We start from the raw sequence: 23,531 nt of genomic DNA, 5'->3' as shown, positions 1-23,531 counted from the left end.
CAGCAGACTCACCTCACAGAAACGGAGCTGCTGAAGCCGCTGTCCGAACTGTGAAGCGGGCTTTACACAATCTGGGAGGTAATGGAGTCCTCACATGGGGTGAATTTCAGACTTTCCTTTATATGGCTTCCAACCTTGCCAATGAGCGGCCTATTGATGCCAGGACTCAGAGCAGAGAGGACTGTGTAGAATACATTAGCCCAAATTCACTTCTACTCGGACGAACCGGACCCAGAGGAGATCCAGGGACCTTTGACTTTGAAGGTTACTCCTACAAGAGATTAAGAACCATCCAAACAGAAGTTGACCGATTCTGGAGGAAATGGAGTCAGTTAGCCGGACCAAACCTGTTTGTCCGGACCAAGTGGCACACCGCTCACAGGAATGTGGCAATTGGAGATGTCGTCTGGCTGGCCGACCAGAACGCCTTGAGAGGTCAGTACAAGCTTGCCAGAGTTATTGACGTTAACACGGACAAGAAGGGAATTGTGAGAGATGTATATCTCCGATCCTTCCCCAGCTACCCAGTCGCAACTGTGAAGCCCACTAAAAAGATGGAAAAACATTCAATAAAGATACCAGCAACAGTTCTTCACAGGGATGTCAGACGGATAGTTGTCTTGCTTCCAGTTGAAGAGCAGCAGCAACAGGATCAAAGATAGAGTAACTGAATCCAACACATCACAGTTCTGTGTGACCTCCTTGGGTTGAAGAACCAGGAGGTCAAGTGGGAGGTGTTGTGTCAATTCCTGACTACAAGCTATACCGAGCACTCAAGCCTAAATCCACCCAGGGTGCTCAAAGCACTCCCAACCTGCAGGGGGCAACCATGCAACCGGAGCTGTTGAAACCAACCACCAGGAAGTGCTCTGGGGACCATATTAACCTGCGCACCCACAAGCAGTGCATGTGCATGGCATCGAAATGTTTGGTAAAAGCTTACTTGGCTCTCACTCATTCCTGAGAAGAGATACCAATGACCACAGCTCCTGATCATCCAAAGACGCAACTGGTAGGACAGAATGTGTTGTGAATTCATGCTTCTATATGCCCTTTTGTTTGGTTGTAACATACAATACAATTATTAAGTAAATTAAATAGTGAAGACTTCATTATGTAAACGTAGTACTTGACAGTAACGTTACTATAATCATGTGTATTGTTAAATGTTTAATTATGATATTGATATTTAATTATTAACTTGCAATGATCCTAGGTTAATCTAAATGATGAAATGATTGTTTGGTTAGGTTTGAGGATTCAGTAACATTAGTTTATGCTTATTTTTGAGAAAGTGGAATTGAGAGTTATTTGTAACTAATCCATGGTTTTTGTTTGTGTGGTTTGAAGGTTATCAACCTATTCTGTTCCATCTTTATGACAATAAAAAATCATAAAGTGAACAGTTTTGAGTTGTCCTTTGCGTTCATCAAGGATAAAGCCGTTTTCAAGTTTGGGCAGAGCTGTGGTCAGCCAGAAATCACGCACAACTTGACAATACCAGTACCTACAGAGTTAATAACAGTCAGATATCATGGTTAATACCAGTACCTACAGGGTTAAAAACAGTCAGATATCATGGTTAATACCAGTACCTATAGGGTTAAATACAGTCAGATATCATGGTTAATACCAGTACCTACAAGGTAAAAACCATCAGATTTCATGGTTAATACCAGTACCTACAGGGTTAAAAACAGTCAGATATCATGGTTAATACCAGTACCTACAGGGTTAAACAACATCAGATATCATGGTTAATACCAGTACCTACAGGGTTAAAAATAGTCAGATGTCACAGTTAGAACATCACAATCCTAAATATTATACAAAAACGTTTCAGCTCAAATTCAATTTTGTTGACTTCTGCCATCAATGTCAATAACCTATATAGATAAAGGTTGAATGAACTGAATATTGGATCCTTATTGTCACAGTAGTTATCATCTCTTACTCTGTGGTCAGTGTTGTTCCATCCACCCATTTCCAGGTCCCCTCTCTCTGTCTGTCAGTCAGACCAATCCAGACTCTCTTGTTGAGATTGAAGAGAAACTCCTGTTGTTGAGAAAGATAAATATATATACAGTGAGCTCCAAAAATATTGACACATTTTTGTTTGTTTTGGCTCTGTACTCCAGCAAATGATAAAATGACTATGAGGTTAAGGTGCAGGCTGACAGCTTTCAGTATTTTCATCCACATCAGGTGAACCATTTAGAAATGACAGCCCTTTGTTTACATAGTCCCCCCATTTTAGTGGACCAAAAGTATTGTGACAAATTCAATTATATGTGTATTAAAGTAGTCAAAGTTTAGTATTTGGTCCCATATTCTTAGCACGCAATGACCACATCAAGCTTTTGACTCTACAAACTTGTTGGATGCATTTGCTGTTTGTTTTGGTTGTTTTTCAGAATATTTTGTGACTAATTGAAATTAATGGTAAATAATGTGTTGTGTCATTCTGGAGTCACTTTTATTGTAAATAAGAGTAGAATATGTTTCTAAACACTTAATGATTACGGAAAGTGCTGAATGAACTGTGAATAATGATGAGTGAGAAAGGTAAAGATGAACAAATATCATACCCCCAAGACACGCTAACCTCTCCTGTTACTGTAATGGTGAGAGGTTAGCGAATCTTGGGGGTGTGATATATGTGAGTCTGTAACTTAAGTAGACATATGTGAATTTGTCCCAATAAAATGGGGGACTAGGTACAAAAAGTACTTTTATTTCTAAACGGTTCACCCGATATTTGTTGAAATTACCCTAAAATGAAAGCTGTCAGTCTGCACTTTAACCTCATAGTCATTGTATCACTTCAAATCCAAACTGCTGGAGTACAGAGCCAAAACAACAAAACATTTGTCACCGTCCCAATACTTTTGGAGCTCACTGTTTGATCATATCTACCCCCTGCACACCCATATCTACACCCCCCCTCTCTCTCTCTCTCTCACCTGTTCCTCTCTGCTGTTTATTATCACCAGGTCTGCTCCTCTCTTCAGACAGTACTGTCTACTCTCCTCCCAGGTTTTCTCCTCAGTAGAGAGGAAGTAACAACTGCAGTCAAACTTCCTCCATCCATCAAAACAACAGGGTTTCTCTGTTTGATGACACATCACAACACTGATACAATATGATACAAAACAATAAACATTATATTTTATTTTCCATGATTCACTGGACTAGATCTCAATGAACAAATTGACTTAATAATAAAGGAAAATATGATAACCAGCTCACTGACCAAAAATTAAATTCTGAAGCCTGTCTCTCTCTTTAGTCAGGGTGTTGTTTCTGGTCTGTAGCTGGTCTCTCTCTTCAGCAAGGTTGTTGTATCTGGTCTGTAGCTGGTCTCTCTCTACAGTCAGGTTGTTGTATCTGGTATGTAGCTGGTCTCTCTCTGCATCTGAATTGGTTTTATAAAGAGAAAAATGCTTCTCTTCAGTCTTTGATGCATCTGTTATCTGGAAAGGATTGATACATAATAGTGCATTCGGAAAGTATTTAGACTCCTTCACTATTTTAGAAATCTACACACAATATCCCATAATGAAAAAGCAGTTTTTGCTTTTTTATAAATTTTAACATATTTATAAAAAATCTAAAACGGAAATATCACATTTACATAAGGGTTGTTGTTCTGTTGGAAGGTGAACCTTCACCCCAGTCTGTGGTCCTGAGCACTCTCTGGAGCAGGTTTTTTCATCAATGATCTCTCTGTACTTTTCTCCGTTCATCTTTCCCTCGATCCTGACTAGTCTCCCAGTCCCTGTTGCTGAAAAACATCCCCACAGCATGATGCTGCCACCACCATGCTTCACCGTTGGGATGGTGCCTGGTATCCTCCAGACGTGACACTTGGCATTCAGGTCAAGGAGTTCAATCTTGGTTTCATCAGACCAGAGAGTCTTGTTTCTCATGATCTGAGCATCCTTTAGGTGCCTTTTGGCAAACTCCAAGCGGGCTGTCATGTGCCTTTTACTGAGGAGTGGCTTCCGTCTGGCCACTCTACCATAAAGGCCTGGTTGGTGGAGTGCTGCAGAGAAGGTTGTCCTTCAGGAAGGTTATCCCATCTCCACAGAGGAACTCTGGAGTTCTGTCAGAGTGACCATCGGGTTCTTGGTCACCTCCATGACCAAGGCCCTTCTCCCCCTATTGCTAAGTTTGGACGGGCTGCCAGCTCTAGGAAGAGTCTTGGTGGTTCCAAACTTCTTCCATTTAAGAATGATGGAGGCCACTTTGTTCTTGGGGACCTTCAATGCTGTAGAAATCTTTTTGGTACACTTCCCCAGATCTTTGCCTCGACACAATCCTGTCTCGGAGCTCAGCGGACAATTCCTTCGACCTCGAGGAACTTAGTTACACAGATAACAACACTCCCCACTGGTTGAAATAACGTTGTTTCGACATCATTTCAATGAAATGATATTGAACCAACGTGGAATAGACATTGAATTGACATCTGTACCCAGTGGGTTATCTGCATTTGGGACCTTGTTGTGAAAGTCTGATATAGTGTAATGATTAGAAAACAATACACTCACAGACTAGTCTCAGGGAGATGTTGAGAGTGACTTGTAGAACACACAGCATCCCAAAGCTCACAGCACCCATCCTGTAGAGTCTTCTCCCTGAATCCTCAGGTCCTGAGGAGATACACAGTGATGTGAGAACACACATACACTCACGTATTTAAGCAAGCAAGCAACCACGTACACACACATACCCCCACACACGCAAGCACACACAAACGGGCACACACTTGAGGGTGTGACATAATCAGCAATGAGAGGACTGTTTCTCACAGCTGCTTTAGAGGAAGTTACTGTATCAGTATAACATGTTAGAAGCACGTCATTACATTAAAGGGTGAATCTGCAGTTGCTACATAAATATTTTATATATACCCATAGATTCTTAATGATTATAATTTATAAATGCCTCATGAGCTTAGTTCAACTGTCATGAAAAAGCTGATGTTTTTTTTTTTACTCCATTGTAATTGTAAACAAACACTGTGTAGCCTCAAAACATGTTTAAAACAACAATTTTGAACTAATGGATGGTCAGTCCCACTCTTGGCATTCTCTCAACCAGCATCATGACATAGTCACCTGGAATGCATTTCAATTAACAAGTGTGCCTTCTTAAAAGTTAATTTGTGGAATTTCTTTCCTTCTTAATGCGTTTGAGCCAATCAGTTTTGTTGTGACAAGGTCCCAAAAGGTGGAGAAAGAATATCTTGTACATGAAAACAAAGAGCCCTTCAAAAATTAACTTTTAAGAAGGCACACCTGTTAATTGAAATGCATTCCAGGTGACTACCTCATGAAGCTGGTTGAGAGAATGCCAAGCGTTTGCAAAGTTGTCATCAAGGCAAAGGGTGGCTATTTGAAGAACCTCAAATATAAAATATGTTTGATTTGTTTAACACTTTTTTTGATACTACATGATTCCATATGTGTTATTTAATAGTTTTGATGTCTTAACTTTTATTCTACAATGTAAAAAATTGTAAAATAAAGAAAAACCCTTGAATTAGTAGGTGTGTCTAAACTTTCGACTGGTACTGTACATATTTTTAAAGGTAAAATCCTATTTAAAAAATGTTTCCACTAAGACTTGCTATCAGCATTTTTCAGTGCTTTTGTGTCAAGTGGTTGTGTTAGTCTTTGTCAATGTGTGTGTGTGTGATATAGTTGTTACCTGAGCGATGGGTCTCAGTCTTCACTCTCCTCGTTGCTCTGTTCTCATTTTCTTCAGTTACCTGGTTGTTGATGTAGACATCCATCTGAACTGACTGTATGATTACCTTTCTAACTGACTCCTAATGGTAATATCTACTGTATGATTACCTTTCTGTCACGGTTTCGGCCGAGGCAGCTCCTCCTCCTTGTTCGGGCAGGTTTCGCCGGTCGTCGTCTCCGGAGTACTAGCTGCCACCGCTCTATGTTTTCTGTTTGACTAGTTTTGTCTGTTAGCCACACCTGTCTTGTGTTATGTCTAATTAAGCACCCTATTTAGTTTCCTTGTTGTTAGTGTAGTGTTGTGTGTAATTGTTTCGTGTTAGGTGTCATTTCGTACCTGTGTTTGGTACGCCTCTACTGTATTGCTTACTTCTCGGTTGAGAAGAGTTTTGCGCGCCTGTTTATGCGCGCTTGTATTTTACGCCTGTGTGCGTTTTGCCTCTGGCTGTTTTTGGATTATTGCCTCGCACTTTCCAGTAAAGATTATTGGACTATCAATCTGCTTCTGCACCTGATTCCACACCACACCATTTCTACACGGCCCTGACAGAATTACACACCCCTTCGATGGAATCAGCAGGAGCACAAGTCGACAGCGTGGAGGACCGTCTCCAGGGACAGGAACATCGCATCAATCGGATCGGGCACGCGTTGGAGGGCGTCATGGACACTCTTCGGCGCTGGGAGATCAGCGGTGTTCCCACAGCCCCACCGGTCGCTCCATCACCACCAGAGAACCTGCCTACTCATCCACCGGAACCCAGTGGGATTCGGCTCTCGCTCCCGAGGGCGTACGACGGCTCCGCTACCGGGTGTCAGGGTTTCCTTTTGCAAGTGGAGCTCTACCTGGCCACTATACACCCGGCGCCCTCGGGATACGAGAGCGTTTCCGCCCTCATCTCCTGTCTCACCGGCAAGGCGTTGGAGTGGGCCAACGCCGAATGGAGGGGAATAGACTCCGCCACAGTCACCTATGCGGAGTTCTCCCGCCGCTTTCGTGCGGTCTTTGACCATCCACCAGAGGGAAGAGCGGCGGGGGAACGTCTATTCCACCTCCGACAGGGGATGAGGAGCGCTCAAGAATTCGCACTGGAGTTCCGGACTCTAGCGGCTGACGCGGGGTGGAATGAGAGGGCCCTCATAGACCATTTTAGGTGTAGCCTTAGGGAGGACGTCCGCAGGGAGTTAGCGTGTAGGGACGCTACTTTAACTTTTGACCAGCTTGTGGACATGGCTATTCGTCTGGACAACCTACTCACGACCCGCGGGCGTCCCAGATGGGGGCCTCCCATTCCACCCTCCAGCACCTCCGAGCCGAGTCCGATGGAGCTCGGAGGGGCTGGCGCTAGAACGAAAAGAGGAAGGAACCCGAGGGGAGCAGTCTCCTGCACCAAGTGTGGCCGCGGAGGGCACACCGCGGCTAGGTGCTGGGGAGGGTTCCCTGAGGAGGGAGATGGCAGGCCATACAGTGGGGAGTTCTCCCAGGTGAGTAGGCGCCCTACTTACCCAGAGCTTTCTGTCGTCCACTTTACATTACCTGTTTGTTTTCCACAGGTTGCACCTCGTTCCCAGCATAAGGCGCTAGTCGATTCAGGCGCAGCTGGGAATTTTATAGATCGTAAATTCTGTGTTAAGTTAGGGATTCCCCTCCTTCCAGTCGATAAGCCTTTCCCCGTACATGCCTTAGATAGTCGTCCGTTAGGATCTGGGTGGATTGGGGAGCTCACAGCGCCACTTAGGATGATGACGCAGGGGGTCATGAGGAGATGATTCAACTCTATCTGATTGACTCTCCTGCGTATCCGGTGGTACTGGGGCTTCCCTGGTTGACTACCCATGATCCTACTATTTCGTGGCGAGAGAAGGCTCTTAAAGGGTGGTCTGCTCAGTGTGAGGGGTTATGTCTGGGTGTTTCCGTAGGGGCGACCTCGGTGGAAAGTCCGAACCAGATGTCCGCACTGCACATTCCTCCTGAGTATGAGGATTTGGCACTCGTGTTTAGTAAAACCCGAGCGGCACGATTGCCACCTCATAGACAGGGGGATTGTGCGATAAACCTCCAGACAGGAGCCGCGCTTCCGCGGAGCCATGTGTATCCTTTGTCACAGGAGGAGAAAAGGGCAATGGAAACTTACATTGCCGAGTCTCTGAGACAGGGATACATACGGACCTCTACTTCTCCCGCGTCCTCGAGCTTCTTTTTTGTGAAGAAGAAGGATGGAGGTCTGCGTCCGTGTATTGACTACCGCGGTCTCAATCAGGTGACTGTTAAATACAGTTATCCACTTCCGCTGATTGGGACTATGACGGAGTCATTCCACGGGGCACGGTTCTTCACAAAATTGGACCTCAGGAGCGCATATAATTTGGTGCGCATTAGGGAGGGCGATGAGTGGAAGACAGCATTTAGTACTACCTCCGGCCATTACGAGTATCTCGTCATGCCATATGGGTTAATGAATGCTCCATCAGTCTTCCAATCGTTTGTAGATGAAATTTTCCGGGACATGCAGGCGCAGGGAGTGGTGGTGTACATCGATGATATTCTGGTGTACAGCCCTACTCGGGCCGAGCATGTAGCCCTGGTGCGCAGGGTATTGAGGAGACTGTTGGAGCATGACCTGTATGTCAAGGCTGAGAAATGCCTGTTCTTCCAGGAGTCAGTTTCCTTTTTGGGTTACCAGTTGTCTGCGTCAGGGGTGAGAATGGAGGTGGACCGAGTGTCCGCCGTGCGTAATTGGCAAACCCCAACGACGGTTAAAGAGGTGCAGCGGTTTTTGGGTTTTGCGAATTACTACCGGAGGTTTATCCGGGGTTTTGGACAGGTGGCAGCTCCCATTACGTCTCTTCTGAAGGGGGGTCCGGTGCGCTTACAGTGGTCGGCTGAGGCGGACAGGGCTTTTGGGAGACTGAAGGACCTGTTTACCTCGGCTCCGGTGTTGGCGCACCCGGATCCCACTTTACCGTTTCAAGTTGAGGTAGACGCGTCCGAGGCCGGTATTGGGGCCGTTCTATCTCAACGCTCGGGTACACCACCTAAGCTCCGCCCCTGTGCTTTTTATTCTAAGAAGCTCAGTCCGGCGGAGCGGAATTATGACGTAGTGGACAGGGAGCTGTTAGCCGTAGTCCAGGCCCTAAAGGTGTGGAGGCATTGGCTTGAGGGGGCTCAGCACCCTTTCCTTATTCTGACCGATCACCGTAACCTGGAATATATTTGGGCCGCTAGGAGACTAAATCCTCGCCAGGCTCGATGGACTATGTTTCTCGCCCGGTTTGTGTTTAAGATCACTTACATCCCTGGGTCCCAGAACGGGAAGGCAGATGCTCTGTCCCGCCGGTATGACGCGGAGGAGAGGTGCGTGGAGTCCATTCCCATACTACCGGAGTCGTGTCTGGTGGCACCGGTGGTGTGGGAGGTCGATGCAGAGATCGAGCGGGCGTTACATTCCGACCCTAGTCCTCCACAGTGTCCGGTGGGTCGGACGTACGTCCCGCTCGAGGTCCGGGATCGATTGATTTATTGGGCTCACACGTCGCCCTCCTCTGGACATCCGGGTATTGGCCGGACGGTGCACTGCCTTAGTATGAAGTACTGGTGGCCAACATTAGCCAGGGATGTGAGGGTTTATGTCTCCTCCTGCTCAATATGTGCCCAGTGTAAGGCACCCAGACATTTGCCCAGGGGTAAATTACAGCCCCTGCCCGTTCCACAGCGACCCTGGTCTCATCTATCGGTGGATTTTGTTACCGATCTTCCCTCCTCTCAGGGGAATACCACCATCCTGGTCGTTGTGGATCGGTTCTCTAAGGCCTGTCGTCTCCTTCCCATGCCGGGTCTTCCTACTGCCCTACAGACCGCTGAGGCTCTATTTACTCACGTCTTCCGGCATTACGGGGTACCCGAGGATATAGTGTCTGATCGAGGCCCCCAGTTTACCTCCAGAGTCTGGAGAGCATTTATGGAACGTTTGGGGGTCTCGGTGAGCCTTACCTCGGGTTACCACCCGGAGAGCAATGGGCAGGTCGAAAGAGTCAACCAGGATGTGGGTAGGTTTCTGAGGTCATATTGTCAGGACCGGCCGGAGGAGTGGGCGAGATATGTGCCCTGGGCCGAGATGGCACAGAACTCTCTCCGCCACTCCTCCACTAGACTAACCCCTTTTCAGTGTGTCTTAGGGTATCAGCCGGTTCTGGCACCGTGGCATGAGAGCCAGATCGAGGCCCCCGCTGTGGATGAGTGGGTAGGGCGCTCGGAGGAGACGTGGAACGCTGCTCATGTCCATCTGCAGCGTGCCATACGTCGACAAAAGACGAGCGCCGACCTACGCCGCAGTGAGGGGCCAGTGTACGCACCTGGAGATCGAGTCTGGCTCTCAACCAGAAACCTACCCCTCCGCCTGCCCTGCCGGAAGCTGGGTCGGCGGTTTGTGGGGCCTTTTAAAGTCCTGAGGAGATTGAATGAGGTGTGTTACAGGTTAGAACTACCTATTGATTACAAGAATATTAACCCCTCATTCCATGTGTCTCTCCTCAGGCCGGTGGTAGCTGGTCCACTCCAGGACTTCGAGATTGAGGAGACTCCTCCGCCCCCGTTGGAGATCGAGGGGGCTCCGGCGTACACTGTTCGGACCATCCTGGATTCCAGACGCCGGATGGGGGGGTCTCCAATATCTCGTGGAGTGGGAGGGGTACGGTCCGGAGGAGCGGTGCTGGGTGCCGAGGAGGGATATTCTGGATCCGTCCCTGATGACCGAATTCCATCGTGGTCATCCTACGCGCCCGGCGCCGCGCCCTCCTGGGCGTCCCCGAGGCCGGAGTCGGCGCACGGCTGGAGCCGCGCGTCAAGGGGGGGGTACTGTCACGGTTTCGGCCGAGGCAGCTCCTCCTCCTTGTTCGGGCAGGTTTCGCCGGTCGTCGTCTCCGGAGTACTAGCTGCCACCGCTCTATGTTTTCTGTTTGACTAGTTTTGTCTGTTAGCCACACCTGTCTTGTGTTATGTCTAATTAAGCACCCTATTTAGTTTCCTTGTTGTTAGTGTAGTGTTGTGTGTAATTGTTTCGTGTTAGGTGTCATTTCGTACCTGTGTTTGGTACGCCTCTACTGTATTGCTTACTTCTCGGTTGAGAATAGTTTTGCGCGTCTGTTTATGCGTGCTTGTATTTTACGCCTGTGTGCGTTTTGCCTCTGGCTGTTTTTGGATTATTGCCTCGCACTTTCCAGTAAAGATTATTGGACTATCAATCTGCTTCTGCACCTGATTCCACACCACACCATTTCTACACGGCCCTGACACTTTCTAACTGACTCCTAATGGTAATATCTACTGTATGATTACCTTTCTAACTGACTCCTAATGGTAATATCTACTGTATGATTCTAACTGTACTGACAAGTAGTTAAGTAGTTGGTCTGATGTGCTTCTCCACCAGGTACCTCTCTGATCTCTGTCTGTGGTGCACTACATTTGATAGAATGTGTCCAATCAACATCAAGCAGGAAGTTATACTTTGCAAGCCCTGTTTGTGGCATCTTTCATAAGGAATTCACATAATGGCTTGTACTCTGTAGCCAGCCACCGATGGCAATATAGGGTCATTTTATGTGTGTGACATCAGTGTGAAGAGTTAGGAAATGTATATCTGCGTTATTATCAGAGGTTTAAAAGGGGAAGTTAAAACGTGTGTTTCTGTGTTGTGTGTCTCTGATTGTATGAGTGTGTGGGTGCCGGCATACATGCCTGCACATGTGGCTGCCTTCGGTGCGTTTGTTTCCTCTTAGTACAGTTCTACCCTCTGTTGTGTTCAGGTCACATCCAATCACATTCAATCAGGAAGCTGGTACACCTGCTGGGTCAATGTTTCTTTAATACTTTACTTTCAGAGCCTTGAAAATGATCACTGTGTAAGACTATGGCAAATCACAGATCAAAGTCCCACTGGGCAGAGACGTCAATTCAATGTCTATTCCACATTTGTTCAAGGTAATTTTATTGAAATGAAGTGTATACAACGTTGATTGAACCAGTGTGTTCCCAGTGAGGTATGTCTACACACGCTTTATTAAATCTTAACATAACTATTCTGATTTTCTTTCTGTCATTCTCTTAATTCTTCTTCCTCATCTAAATTTGTGGTTCTTTGATTCCTCTCTCCTCTCCTCCTCTCTCCTCTCCTCCTATCTCTTCTCCTCCTCTCTCCTCTCCTGATGAGTTGAGAAAAAGCCCATAGACAAGTCTGTAATACCATTATTTCTCTGTTGTCACTATCTGGCCAAATTGCAAAGTCACAAACCCTGCCTATTTTTATCATTTATCTTCTTAAAATCTGATAGTAAACCTAACCCTAACACACTGCTAGTCTTATGCCTAACAGTATAATAAGACCAAAAAGCTACTTTATTTTTAAAAACTTGCTACTGTCCATAATGAGCTATTGTTAAATCAATCTTTCACAAATCCAGTTACATTCATGTCTACATCCTACGTCATTCCATGTATTTACAGGGTCAGGATGCCCATAATTATTCTGAGCACAGTCCTCCTCTCCTATGTGTATTATAGGACCATCACCATTATCAGGCTGGTTTCTCCCCCAGTACCTAGAGGGAAAACAACACAGAGAACCAGACAGTCAGACACTGTGGTAAACACAACATTATAAATTATAGCCAGATGTTGTTGAACTGGTTAGAGTCCTACGGCCAAATTGTTATCTCTCACATTGTGGTCAGTGATGTATTGTCCACCCCTTTCAAGGTCCCCTCTTTCTCTCTGTCAGTCAGACTAATCCAGACACTATCAATGTCCCTGTTTAATTCAGTGAGTAATTGCTGTTGTTGTGAAAGATAAAGTCAATTATGTGTGAGTATTAATAATTTACCTTATTTCATAAGCATATGAATCTCTCTCTCTCTCTCTCTCTCTCTCTCTCTCTCTCTCTCTCTCTCTCTCTCTCTCTCTCTCTCTCTCTCTCTCTCTCTCTCTCTCTCTCTCTCTCTCTCTCTCTCTCTCTCTCTCTCTCTCTCTCTCTCTCTCTCTCTCTCTCTCTCACATGCGTTCCTGATGGGGTATTGGCGGGTGTCATGAGGCTCACCGTACCGTTGCCCGCGCCGCTCCCAGTCACCATGGAGATGCTGGCAGGGAAGGAAGAAGTGAATCTGCGTTTCCACGGTGAAGGGGACAGAAACTGTGGAAAACTATGTCTGCATCTTAATCAGAAGTTTTAAAGGGGAACTTTAAATATGTTTGTGTGTGTGTGCGTGTCTCCGTGCGTGCATACGTGCTTGTGTGTGTATGTCCTCTCAGTACTGTTCTGATCTCTATCAGTGATCAACTGCAAGTGAAACTGTTCTAAGTATTCAATCACATTCAATCAGGAAGCTGGTGGACCTGCTAGGACATTGTAGGACATTGTATCTCCCCTTTCCACAAAGTGGTCATGTTAGTTTGTAGGCCAAACCGCTTCGGACCCTACAGACATTTTTGTGAGAAGACCGATTTTTGGTATGTCTCATGGTCTGACAAACACCGCTTTAGCTCAGCCACCTTCCACTGCAGATGAGGAGGGGCGATATCGGCGGATGTGGTCGATTGAGACGCAGGCCATGCAAACAACCCATATATCTCCATCTTAAACTGACAGATTTTGATGGGAATTGATTTATTATGTTACTTAGATTGACAAACCGTTAAAAAAAAATATCGGTAGATACTAAGATTAACATGTTTCAACTGGAAATGATGAAATGCACCGCATGCAGTGTGCCCAAAGTCAAATGTACTAATGTAATGTTGATTTGTCAAACAACTACTGGTATACAGGAAGCTACAATCTGAGGAAAAAACTACTGGTATACAGGAAGCTACAATAATTAGCAATTGTATTAATATGATACAAACAAATAAAACAATAGGTGCGTGTGTATGTGCGTGCATCTACACTTCTGTGCATGTTTGTAAGTGTCGGTTTGAGAGAGAGAGCGGGAGAGAGAGAGAGAGTTGTGAGGGCTACTGTATGTGTTACAGTATGTTGTCATGGTGATGTTAAACCACTTTCTCACAAATCCAGTTGAGTTTCCTGTCACAAGACAAGTCATTCCATGCCTTCAGAAGACTCTGATCTTTGAGTATCTCAACACAGTCCTCCTCACCATATTTTGCATGGCCACCACCATTATCAGGCTGTGGTTTATACCAGTACCTACAGGGTTAAAAACCATCAGATATCATGGTTAATACCGATACCTACAGGGTTAAAAACAGTCAGATATCATATCAAGTGAAAACATGTTTTTAGACATTTTTGCAAATTTATTGGAAATGAAATATTTAATTAACATAAGTATTCACACCCCTGAGTCAATACTTTGTAGAAGCACCTTTGGCAGCGATTACAGCTGTGAGTCTTTCTGGGTAAGTCTCTAAGAGCTTTCCACACCTGGATTGTGCAACATTTGCCCATTTATTCTTTTCAAAATTCTTCAAGCTCTGTCAAATTGGTTGTTGATCATTGCTAGACAACCATGTTCAGGTCTTACCATAGATTGTCAAGTAGATTTAAGTCAAAACTGTAACTCGCCCACTCAACATTCAGTGTCTTGGTAAGCAACTCCAGTGTAGATTTGGCCTTGTGTTTTAGGGTATTGTCCTGCTGAAAGGTGAATTCATCTCCCAGTGTCTGGTGGAAAGCAGACAACCAGGTTTTCCTTTAGGATTTTGCCTACGCTTAGCTCCATTCTGTTTTCTTTTTTATCCTGAAAAACTCCCCAGTCCTTAATGATTACAAGCACACCCATAACATGATGCAGCCACCACTATGCTTTAAAATATGGAGAGTGGTACTCAGTAATGTGTTGTATTGGATTTGCCCCAAACATAACACTTTGTATTCAGGACAAAAATGTAATTGCTTTGCCACCTTTTCTGCAGTATTACTTTAGTGCCTTGTTGCAAACAGGATGCATGTTTTAGAATATTTTTATGCTGTACAGGCTTCCTCCTTTTCACTCTGTCAATTAGGTTAGTATTGTGGCGTAACTATCAACAATGTTGTTGATCCATCCTCAGTTTTCTCCTATCACAGCCATTGAACTCAGTAACTGTTTTAAAATCACCATTGGCCTCATGGTGAAATTCCTGAGCGGTTTCCTTCCTCAACTGAGTTCGGAAGGACTCCTCTATGTTTCTAGTGACTGGATGTATTGATATGCCATCCAAAGTGTAATTAATAACTTCACCATGATCAAAGGGATATACAAAATCTATCTACCAATAGGTGCCCTTCTTTGCGAGGCATTGGAAAATCACCCGTCTTTTTGGTTGAATCTGTGTTTGAAATTCACTCTGCCTGAGGGAGCTTACATAAAATTGTATGTGTGGGGTACAGAGATGAGGTTGTAATTCAAAAATCATGTTAAACACTTATTGCACACAGTGAGTACATGCAACTTATTGTGACTTATTAAGCAAATGTTTACTCTTGAACTTATTTAGGCTTGCTATAACAAGGGGTTGAATACTTATTGACTCAAGACATTTCAGCTTTTCATTTTTAATTCATTGGTAAACATTTCTAAAAACATAATTCCACTTTGACATTATGGGGTATTGTGTAGCTCAGTTGGTAGAGCATGGCGCTTGCAATGCCAGGGTTGTGGGTTCGATTTCCACGGGGGGCCAGTAGGAAAATGTATGCACTCACTAACTGTAAGTCGCTCTGGATAAGAGCGTCTGCTAAATGAATAAAATGTAAATGTAAATATCATGTTTAATACCAGTACCTACAGAGTTAAAAACAGTCAGATATCATGGTTAATACCAGTACCTACAGGGTTAAAAACAGTCAGATATCATGGTTAATACCAGTACCTACAGGGTTAAAAACAGTCAGATATCATGGTTAATACCAGTACCTACAGGGTCCCGTAAAACCGTCAGATATCACAGTTAGAACATCACAATCCTAAATAATATACAGAAACGTTTCAGCTTAAATTCAACTTTGTTGACTGCTACCATCAATGACAGTAACCTGTATAGATAAAGGTTGAATGAACTGAAAATTGGAGCCTTGTTGTCAGAGTAGTTTTCTCTTACTCTGTGGTTAGTGTTGTTCCATCCACCCATTTCCAGGTCCCTTCTGTCTCTCTGTCAATCAGACCAATCCTGACTCTCTTCTTGAGATTGACGATAAACTCTCATGTTTTTGAGAAAGATAAATATATATACAGTGAGCTCAAAGTATATGAACAGTGACACATTTTTGGTTGTTTTGGCTCTGTACTCCAGCACTTTGAATTTGACATGATACAATGACTATGAGGTTAGTGCAGACTGTCAGCGTTCATTTTAGGGTTTTTTCATCCATATCGAGTGAACTGTTTAGAATTGACAGCAGTTTTTGTACATAGTCCCCCCATTTTAGGGGACCAAAAGTATTGGGACAAATTCACTTATATGTGTATTAAAGTTACAGACTCACAAATATCATACCCCCAAGATATGAACAGAGCAATAGATGGCACCAACATCCCCATCACCATCCCAAAACTAGTTCAATTATGTGAAACGGAACGGCTTCCACTGTTAATGATCCAACCTTCAAAATGATCTCTCTCCCTCTTTAGCTGGACTCTCTCTCTTTAGTCAAGTTGTTGTAGCTTGTATGTAGCTGGTCTCTCTCTTTAGTCAGGTGTGTACTGGTCTGTGGCTCTCTTAGTCAGGTTGTTGTAACTGGTCTGTAGCTGGTCTCTCTCTTAGTCAGGTTGTTGTAACTGGTCTATAGCTGGTCTCTCTCTTCAGTCAGGTTATCTTAGCTAGTCTGTAGTTGGTCTCTTTTCTCAGTAAGGGTGTTGTAACTGTCATGTAGCTGGCCTTTCTGCAGATGTGACGTGGTGATGATGTCACCGTTCCCCCAGGGTGTCAGCACTGATGTAGATATCCACAATCCTCTCCTCCATCTCACCTCTGTCAAACCTTCTTGGTCATATCTGGCGTGGCATAGATGACCTCAGACATGTTCAACAATGTTTATTGACTATAGCTACAGTGCCTTAAAGCAGGGTTTCCCTTAGTGAACGTTTAGGTTTTTGCCCTAGCACTACACAGCTGATTCAAATAAGCAACTCATCATCAACTTGATTATTTGAATCAGCTGAGATGCTAGAGCAAAACCTAAACGTGCACACAGGGTGGGTCCCAGTACTGAGTGTCTTAGTCCGAAGCTGACTGCTTTTGACCCTGTTGTAGGTGGGGAACGAAATGTCATGGCTGGTTATAGTTGGGACACTTTCTTCTTCTTTTCAGATTTTATCTGATTCCTGAGTAACTTCCTGGTCTACTGGGGGAAGTTCCACCCACATACTGTGAAGCAACACAAACATAGGCACAGACACATACACGATGACATATGCACTCTACACACGTACACATGGATTTTGTGTTGTAGATATGTGGTAGTAGAGCAGGGGCCTGAAGACACACTTCATGTGTTGTGAAATCTGTTGTGAATTTATTGTAATGTTTTGAACATTTTATAACTGCCTTAATTTAGCTGGACCCCAGGAAGAGTAGCTGCTGCCTTGGCAGGAACTAAAGGGGATCCATAATAAATATAAATACAAATACATACACCAGGCACACTCTTATATGGTCTCTTACTGCTCTATTTCACTGATTAACATATTGGATGTATACATCTTAACAATGTCTCTGGATGCTTTAACAAATAATGAATAACCAGACCTGGGTTTAAAAACTATTGGAAATCTGTCAAATACTTAGAGCGTTTGGGACTATTCTATGGGTTCCATTAAGTCAGGCAAGCTCAACCAAGCACAGCTAAAGTATTTGGGTCATATTCATTAGGCACGAAATGGAAGAAAGCAAACTGAAACAGGGAGGGACTAACTGTACCTGTCCAATAAGAATAACATGTTTTCATTTGCCGTTGTAAAACATTTTGCTATGGTGTACGTGGCCCAGGTCTGCTAATAACCACCAACCACTGACAGGCAGGCTGACAGGAAGCTGTTATTAAAGGAAGTCAGCGGTTTGGCTAAATATGAGTTGGCACAGCAACGCATGCTGAAATCAACTGAAATTACAATACAATAGGTGCTCCAGCAATAACTTCCCTAAACTTATTGTGTCCCAAATGGCCCCCTATTTCCTAAATAGTGATGGCACTGGTCAAAAGTAGTGCACTATACAGGGAATAGGGTGCCGTTTGAGACATACCCTTAATGTCATTATTCACATTCTATGTAGGCCAGGTGTACTGCATCTGTCCTAAAAACACAGACCACTTTTCATCCATGGATATAAGGTCACTACAGCTACAACAGGAAATCTGTAAAGAAAAAGGCTTCAATTTAAACTTCAAGAACATCATTTTATTTAATCATACATTTACAGTGAGGGAAAAAAGTATTTGATCCCCTGCTGATTTTGTATGTATGCCCACTGACAAAGACATGATCAGTCCATAATGATATGATTTAATGATAGGTTTATTTGAACAGTGAGAGACAGAATAACAACAACAAAATTCAGAAAAACGCATGTCAAAAATGTTATAAATTGATTTGCATTTTAATGAGGGAAATAAGTATTTGACCCCCTCTCAATCAGAAAGATTTCTGGCTCCCAGGTGTCTTTTATACAGGTAACGAGCTGAGATTAGGAGCACACTCTTAAAGGGAGTGCTCCTAATCTCACCTTGTTACCTGTATAAAAAACACCTGTCCACAGAAGCAATCAATCAATCAGATTCCAAACTCTCCACCATGGCCAAGACCAAAGAGCTCTCCAAGGATGTCAGCGACAAGATTGTAGACCTTTGTCAGTGGGCAAATGTACAAATTCAGCAGTATTTAAACTTAAACTTTTATGATATAAAGTCACTGTATATAATCTGTTCAGTTTCTGAATTAGTTCAAATTAGGTTAAGGTTAGGGTCAAGGTAAGGGTCAGTTTTAGGTGTTGTCTATAATCTTCTTGTCAACGGGATGCTGGTCAGAAAGGTCCCTCATGTTGGGTATAATACCTACTTTTATAAGTGTTTGTCTCCCCCTACTGGCTGTTTTCTACAAGCTCAGTTTCTTCCTTCTATTACTGTAACCTTACATTTACATTTACGTCATTTAGCAGACGCTCTTATCCAGAGCGACTTACAGTTAGTGAGTGCATAAAATAATTTCATACTGGCCCCCCGTGGGAATCGAACCCACAACCCTGACATTGCAAACACCATGCTCCACCAACGATCTCTAGTGTCACAGCTAGCACTGCGATGCCTTAGACCACTGCGCCACTCGGGAGACTAGAGCCATAGAGATAGATAGAGGACTCATCTTTATATCTGTACCATTATAGTGTCTGTGACAGTATGGGTAGCGCCATGGAGGCTACAACCCCATAGGAAAACCCACCCAGTTGACTACTTTGACTACTTTAAAATGGTGGAAGGATGGAGGAAGCCCAGGTTTTCTTCTCAGCGGGGAGGAAGTAGAAACTGGAATCAAAGTATCTCCATTCATCTTGACAATACTGCTCTGTTGAAGAGCAAAGGTTAACACATTGAGAAATTTAGCCAGTATCTTTATACTCACAAACCCATTGATATATAATTACTGTTGATTTTACTTCCAGTTAATCACCTATCACAAAAAGCTTTGCCTGAAGATGGCCTCTCTCTTCAGTCAGGTTGTTGTAACTGGTCTGTAACAGAGGATGAACTTACCTAATGTACACAGATAACATCTGAATATAGGACCTTGTTGTGAAAGTCTGATATAGTGTAATGATTAGATAACAATACACTCACAGACTAGTCTCTGGGAGATGTTGAGAGTGACTTGTAGAACACACAGCATCCCAAAGCTCACAGCACCCATCCTGTAGAGTCTTCTCCCTGAATCCTCAGGTCCTGAGGAGATACACACTGATGTAAGAACACACACACACATCCACACACACACAGGTGTGCACATGCACGCACGCACACACACACATACCCACACACAATTACATGCACGTTCACACACACAAACACACACACACATGTATGAGAGGGTGTGGGTGTGACATCATCAGCCACAATAGGAGCCAATCCATTCTTAATGATGATGTGACGACCCTCCCACTCTGTCTGCCGTATTCTCTCTCTTTGCTCTTGTTTCCTTATTAGGATGCCGGTGGGCGGAGTTGGGAGGGTCGTCAGCTACATGGGAAACACCTGGGCCCGGGTGTGTCCCAGGATAAATGGACCTCTTCCACATTCATTGGGGGAACTCTCTCCATGCAGACACCTTTATTGATTTTTGTTGTGGTATTTTTGTGGCTTTTTGGTTGTTTGCTTTGGCACCTTTCAACACCTTGCATTAATATGCACTCACTTACATTACTGATTACATGCACCATTGTTAATTGTACCTAGTTTACTTTAGTTAATAAATATATATTTTGGTATTCCTTGTCTCCACGTTGTCTCCCTTTTTGTTACGAACTTTGAGCCGGTTCGTGACGATGATAACTTATAAATGCCTCATGAGCTTAGTTAGTTCAACAGTCGTACCCCATCAGAACCCAAAATATATGCTTTTTTACTCCATTGTTTGTAAACAACGATATTGTAAACAAACACTGTATGTATAGCCTCAAAACATGGTTAAACATATCATGTTGATCTGATGGATGATAATTTGTTGCATCCATAGCTCTGTCTATGAATTTAAGAGTGGTTACATTTCTCCAGCCCATTCCTCAGCCTGTTACCAAATCAGTGGCTGGTTGACCGCTTTGTTTAGGTTGAACAGCAGATTGCCTCTTTAATAACTCTAAATACACTTAAAGCGTACATCTATTTGCATAATTGACTTGCTATCAGTTAGCATTTTTCAGTGTTTTAGTCAAGTGTTTGTGTAAGTGTGTTTGTGTGCGTGTGCGTGTGTGACAGGTTAAAGGACATATTCATAGCCTGTTATACACTAAAAAGTATTAGTAAGTTCATGGTATGTAAGGATCATAAAATATCTAAGGTTAAAAAGATCATGCATCCAGTACTAGTTCATAGAGATTGATAAAATTCATAAATGTGTTTAAAATCCGTCAAGAGTCAAAGGGTTAATATTGTAAGAGGAATGTGTAAATGTTATATTGACTACTTTATTTTGTGGTGCCTAATTTAAGGGTAAAAGTGTTAATCTGTGATCTACTAAATGCTCTTAATCTATGAGCCTGAGATCGATTGCTCTGGTCTCCACCCAACTTCCTGGGGAAATCGCGGTCTTTTTCCTCATTATATACTAAAGTTTCAATGAGGAAACAACTGCATCACTTTCGTGATTATTTCTCCCCTTTTTCAGGTACGTTATTGATATAAAACGAGTGAATTTAAATGTAATAACTTGCTAACATGTCAAGAGAGTTTAAGGTATGTGTTAGTAACATCTTGAGTAAGTTAGAGTTAAGTTGAAGAGAGTTATTAGGTACGTGTGTGAGTAAATCTGCTTGGTTGCAGCGAAATAGCTTCGTACTGAGAGTAGCTGCCATTTTATGCTAATTGTGAATGAACATGTGCGTTGTTAATAATATATTTGGGGTTATTTGTATAATGCGTTTGAATACTTTGTTGACATGGTTGATAAATGTAGTTATGGGTTACTGAGCTAAAGCTACTTTGTGTTTGACAGTTATATTGAAACATTTGTATATGTTTTAGTGAATTACAGTTTATGCTGTTGTGACTTGAATAAGCTTTGTACCCTACAAAACTCTGGTTCCTGTAGATCTGTTGTTCTGTAAAATGTGGTATTTTTGTAAAATCATTATACTAAAGTTTCAATGAGGAAACAACTGCATCACTTTCGTGATTATTTCTCCCCTTTTTCAGGGGTGTAACACGTGCATGTGTGTGTGCAATCTGCCTGAGGCCCAGTGATTGCATTTTATCACAGAGGTGCTTCAATCTCTGTGATAGAGAGCTTTCTTAGTTACTGTATGATTACCTTTCTAACTGACTCTGTATGATTACCTTTCTAACTGACTCCTAATGGTAATATCTACTGTATGATTACCTTTCTAACTGACTCCTAATGGTAATATCTACTGTATGATTACCTTTCTAACTGACTCCTAATGGTAATATCTACTGTATGATTACCTTTCTAACTGACTCCTAATGGTAATATGATTACCTTTCTAACTGACTCCTAATAGTAATATCTACTGAATGATTACCTTTCTAACTGACTCCTAATGGTAATATCTACTGTATGATTACCTTTCTAACTGACTCCTAATGGTAATATCTACTGTATGATTACCTTTCTAACTGACTCCTAATGGTAATATCTACTGTATGATTACCTTTCTAACTGACTCCTAATGGTAATATCTACTGTATGATTACCTTTCTAACTGACTCCTAATGGTAATATCTACTGTATGATTACCTTTCTAACTGACTCCTAATGGTAATATCTACTGTATGATTATATTTCTAACTGACTCCTAATGGTAATATCTACTATATGATTACCTTTCAAACTGACTCCTAATGGTAATATCTACTGAATGATTACCTTTCTAACTGACTCCTAATGGTAATATCTACTGAATGATTACCTTTCTAACTGGCTCCTAATGGTAATATCTACTGTATGATTACCTTTCTAACTGACTCCTAATGGTAATATCTACTGTATGATTACCTTTCAAACTGACTCCTAATGGTAATATCTACTGTATGATTCTAACTGTACTGACAAGTAGTTGAGAAGTTGGTCTAATGTGCTTCTCCACCAGGTACCTTTTGTCTCTGTCTGTGGTCCACTACAGTTGATAGAATGTTTTAAGGGTCCAATCAACTTGTAGCAGGAAGTTATACTCTGTAAGGTTATACTGTTAGTGGCATCGTTCATAAGGAAGTCATGTGATGGCTTGCGCTCAATGGCCATATAGGCATCAGTGTGAAGAGTTATTGAGAAGTGTGTGTGGGAAATGTGACCTAAGTGTCTAAGTGCACACTTCAAGTGCACACTTCAGGAGAAGGAAGGATAGAGAAGAGGGAGTCAGTCCTAGTGACTGAGTTGACTACTTTCCACACTCAGAGAGCCTCTTCTCCAGCTCTACCTTCTCATTGGTCAGAACACTGACCCTGACCCTCTCTCCCTCAGTAAATGGTCTCTCTCCCTCAGTAACTGGTCTCTCTCCCTCAGTAACTGGTCTCTCTCCCTCAGTAACTGGTCTCTCCCCCTCAGTAACTGGTCTCTCTCCCTCAGTAACTGGTCTCTCCCCCTCAGTAACTGGTCTCTCCCCCTCAGTAACTGGTCTCTCTCCCTCAGTAACTGGTCTCTCTCCCTCAGTAACTGGTCTCTGTCCCTCAGTAACTGGTCTCTCTCCCTCAGTAACTGATCTCTCTCCATCAGTAGCTGGTCTCTCTCCCTCAGGAAATGGTCTCTCTCCCTCAGCAACTGGTCTCTCTCCCTCAGTATCTTGTCTCTCTCCCTCAGTAACTGGTCTCTCTCCCTCAGTAACTGGTCTCTCCCCCTCAGTAACTGGTATCTCTCCCTCAGTAACTGGTCTCTGTCCCTCAGTAACTGGTCTCTGTCCCTCATGTAACTGGTCTCTCTCCCTCAGTAGCTGGTCTCTCTCCCTCAGTAGCTGGTCTCCGTCCCTCATGTAACTGGTCTCTCTCCCTCAGTAACTGGTCTCTCTCCCTCAGTAACTGGTCTCTCTCCCTCAGTAACTGGTCTCTCTCCCTCAGTAACTGGTCT

The 23,531-nt window shown here is 43.4% G+C and overlaps 1 protein-coding gene across 1 annotated transcript in view; it reads right to left on the bottom strand.

Moving 5' to 3' along the window:
* Window positions 1-1,950: 1,950 nt before the first annotated feature.
* Window positions 1,951-23,531, bottom strand: part of LOC123484433 (CD209 antigen-like) — a 30,720-nt gene continuing 9,139 nt past the window's right edge. Inside the window, exons 5-7 of the mRNA XM_045214794.1 lie at window positions 4,615-4,655; window positions 2,938-3,132; window positions 1,951-2,029 (exon numbers count right to left, since the gene is read on the bottom strand). Of these exons, the coding sequence (XP_045070729.1) occupies window positions 1,951-2,029; window positions 2,938-3,132; window positions 4,615-4,655 (315 nt within the window). The remainder of the gene's footprint in view (window positions 2,030-2,937; window positions 3,133-4,614; window positions 4,656-23,531) is intronic.

The sequence above is a fragment of the Coregonus clupeaformis genome, unplaced genomic scaffold (assembly GCF_020615455.1).
Source record: "Coregonus clupeaformis isolate EN_2021a unplaced genomic scaffold, ASM2061545v1 scaf0315, whole genome shotgun sequence".
Taxonomy (NCBI): Eukaryota; Metazoa; Chordata; class Actinopteri; order Salmoniformes; family Salmonidae; genus Coregonus; species Coregonus clupeaformis.
This window is presented reverse-complemented; position numbering and strand designations above follow the sequence as displayed.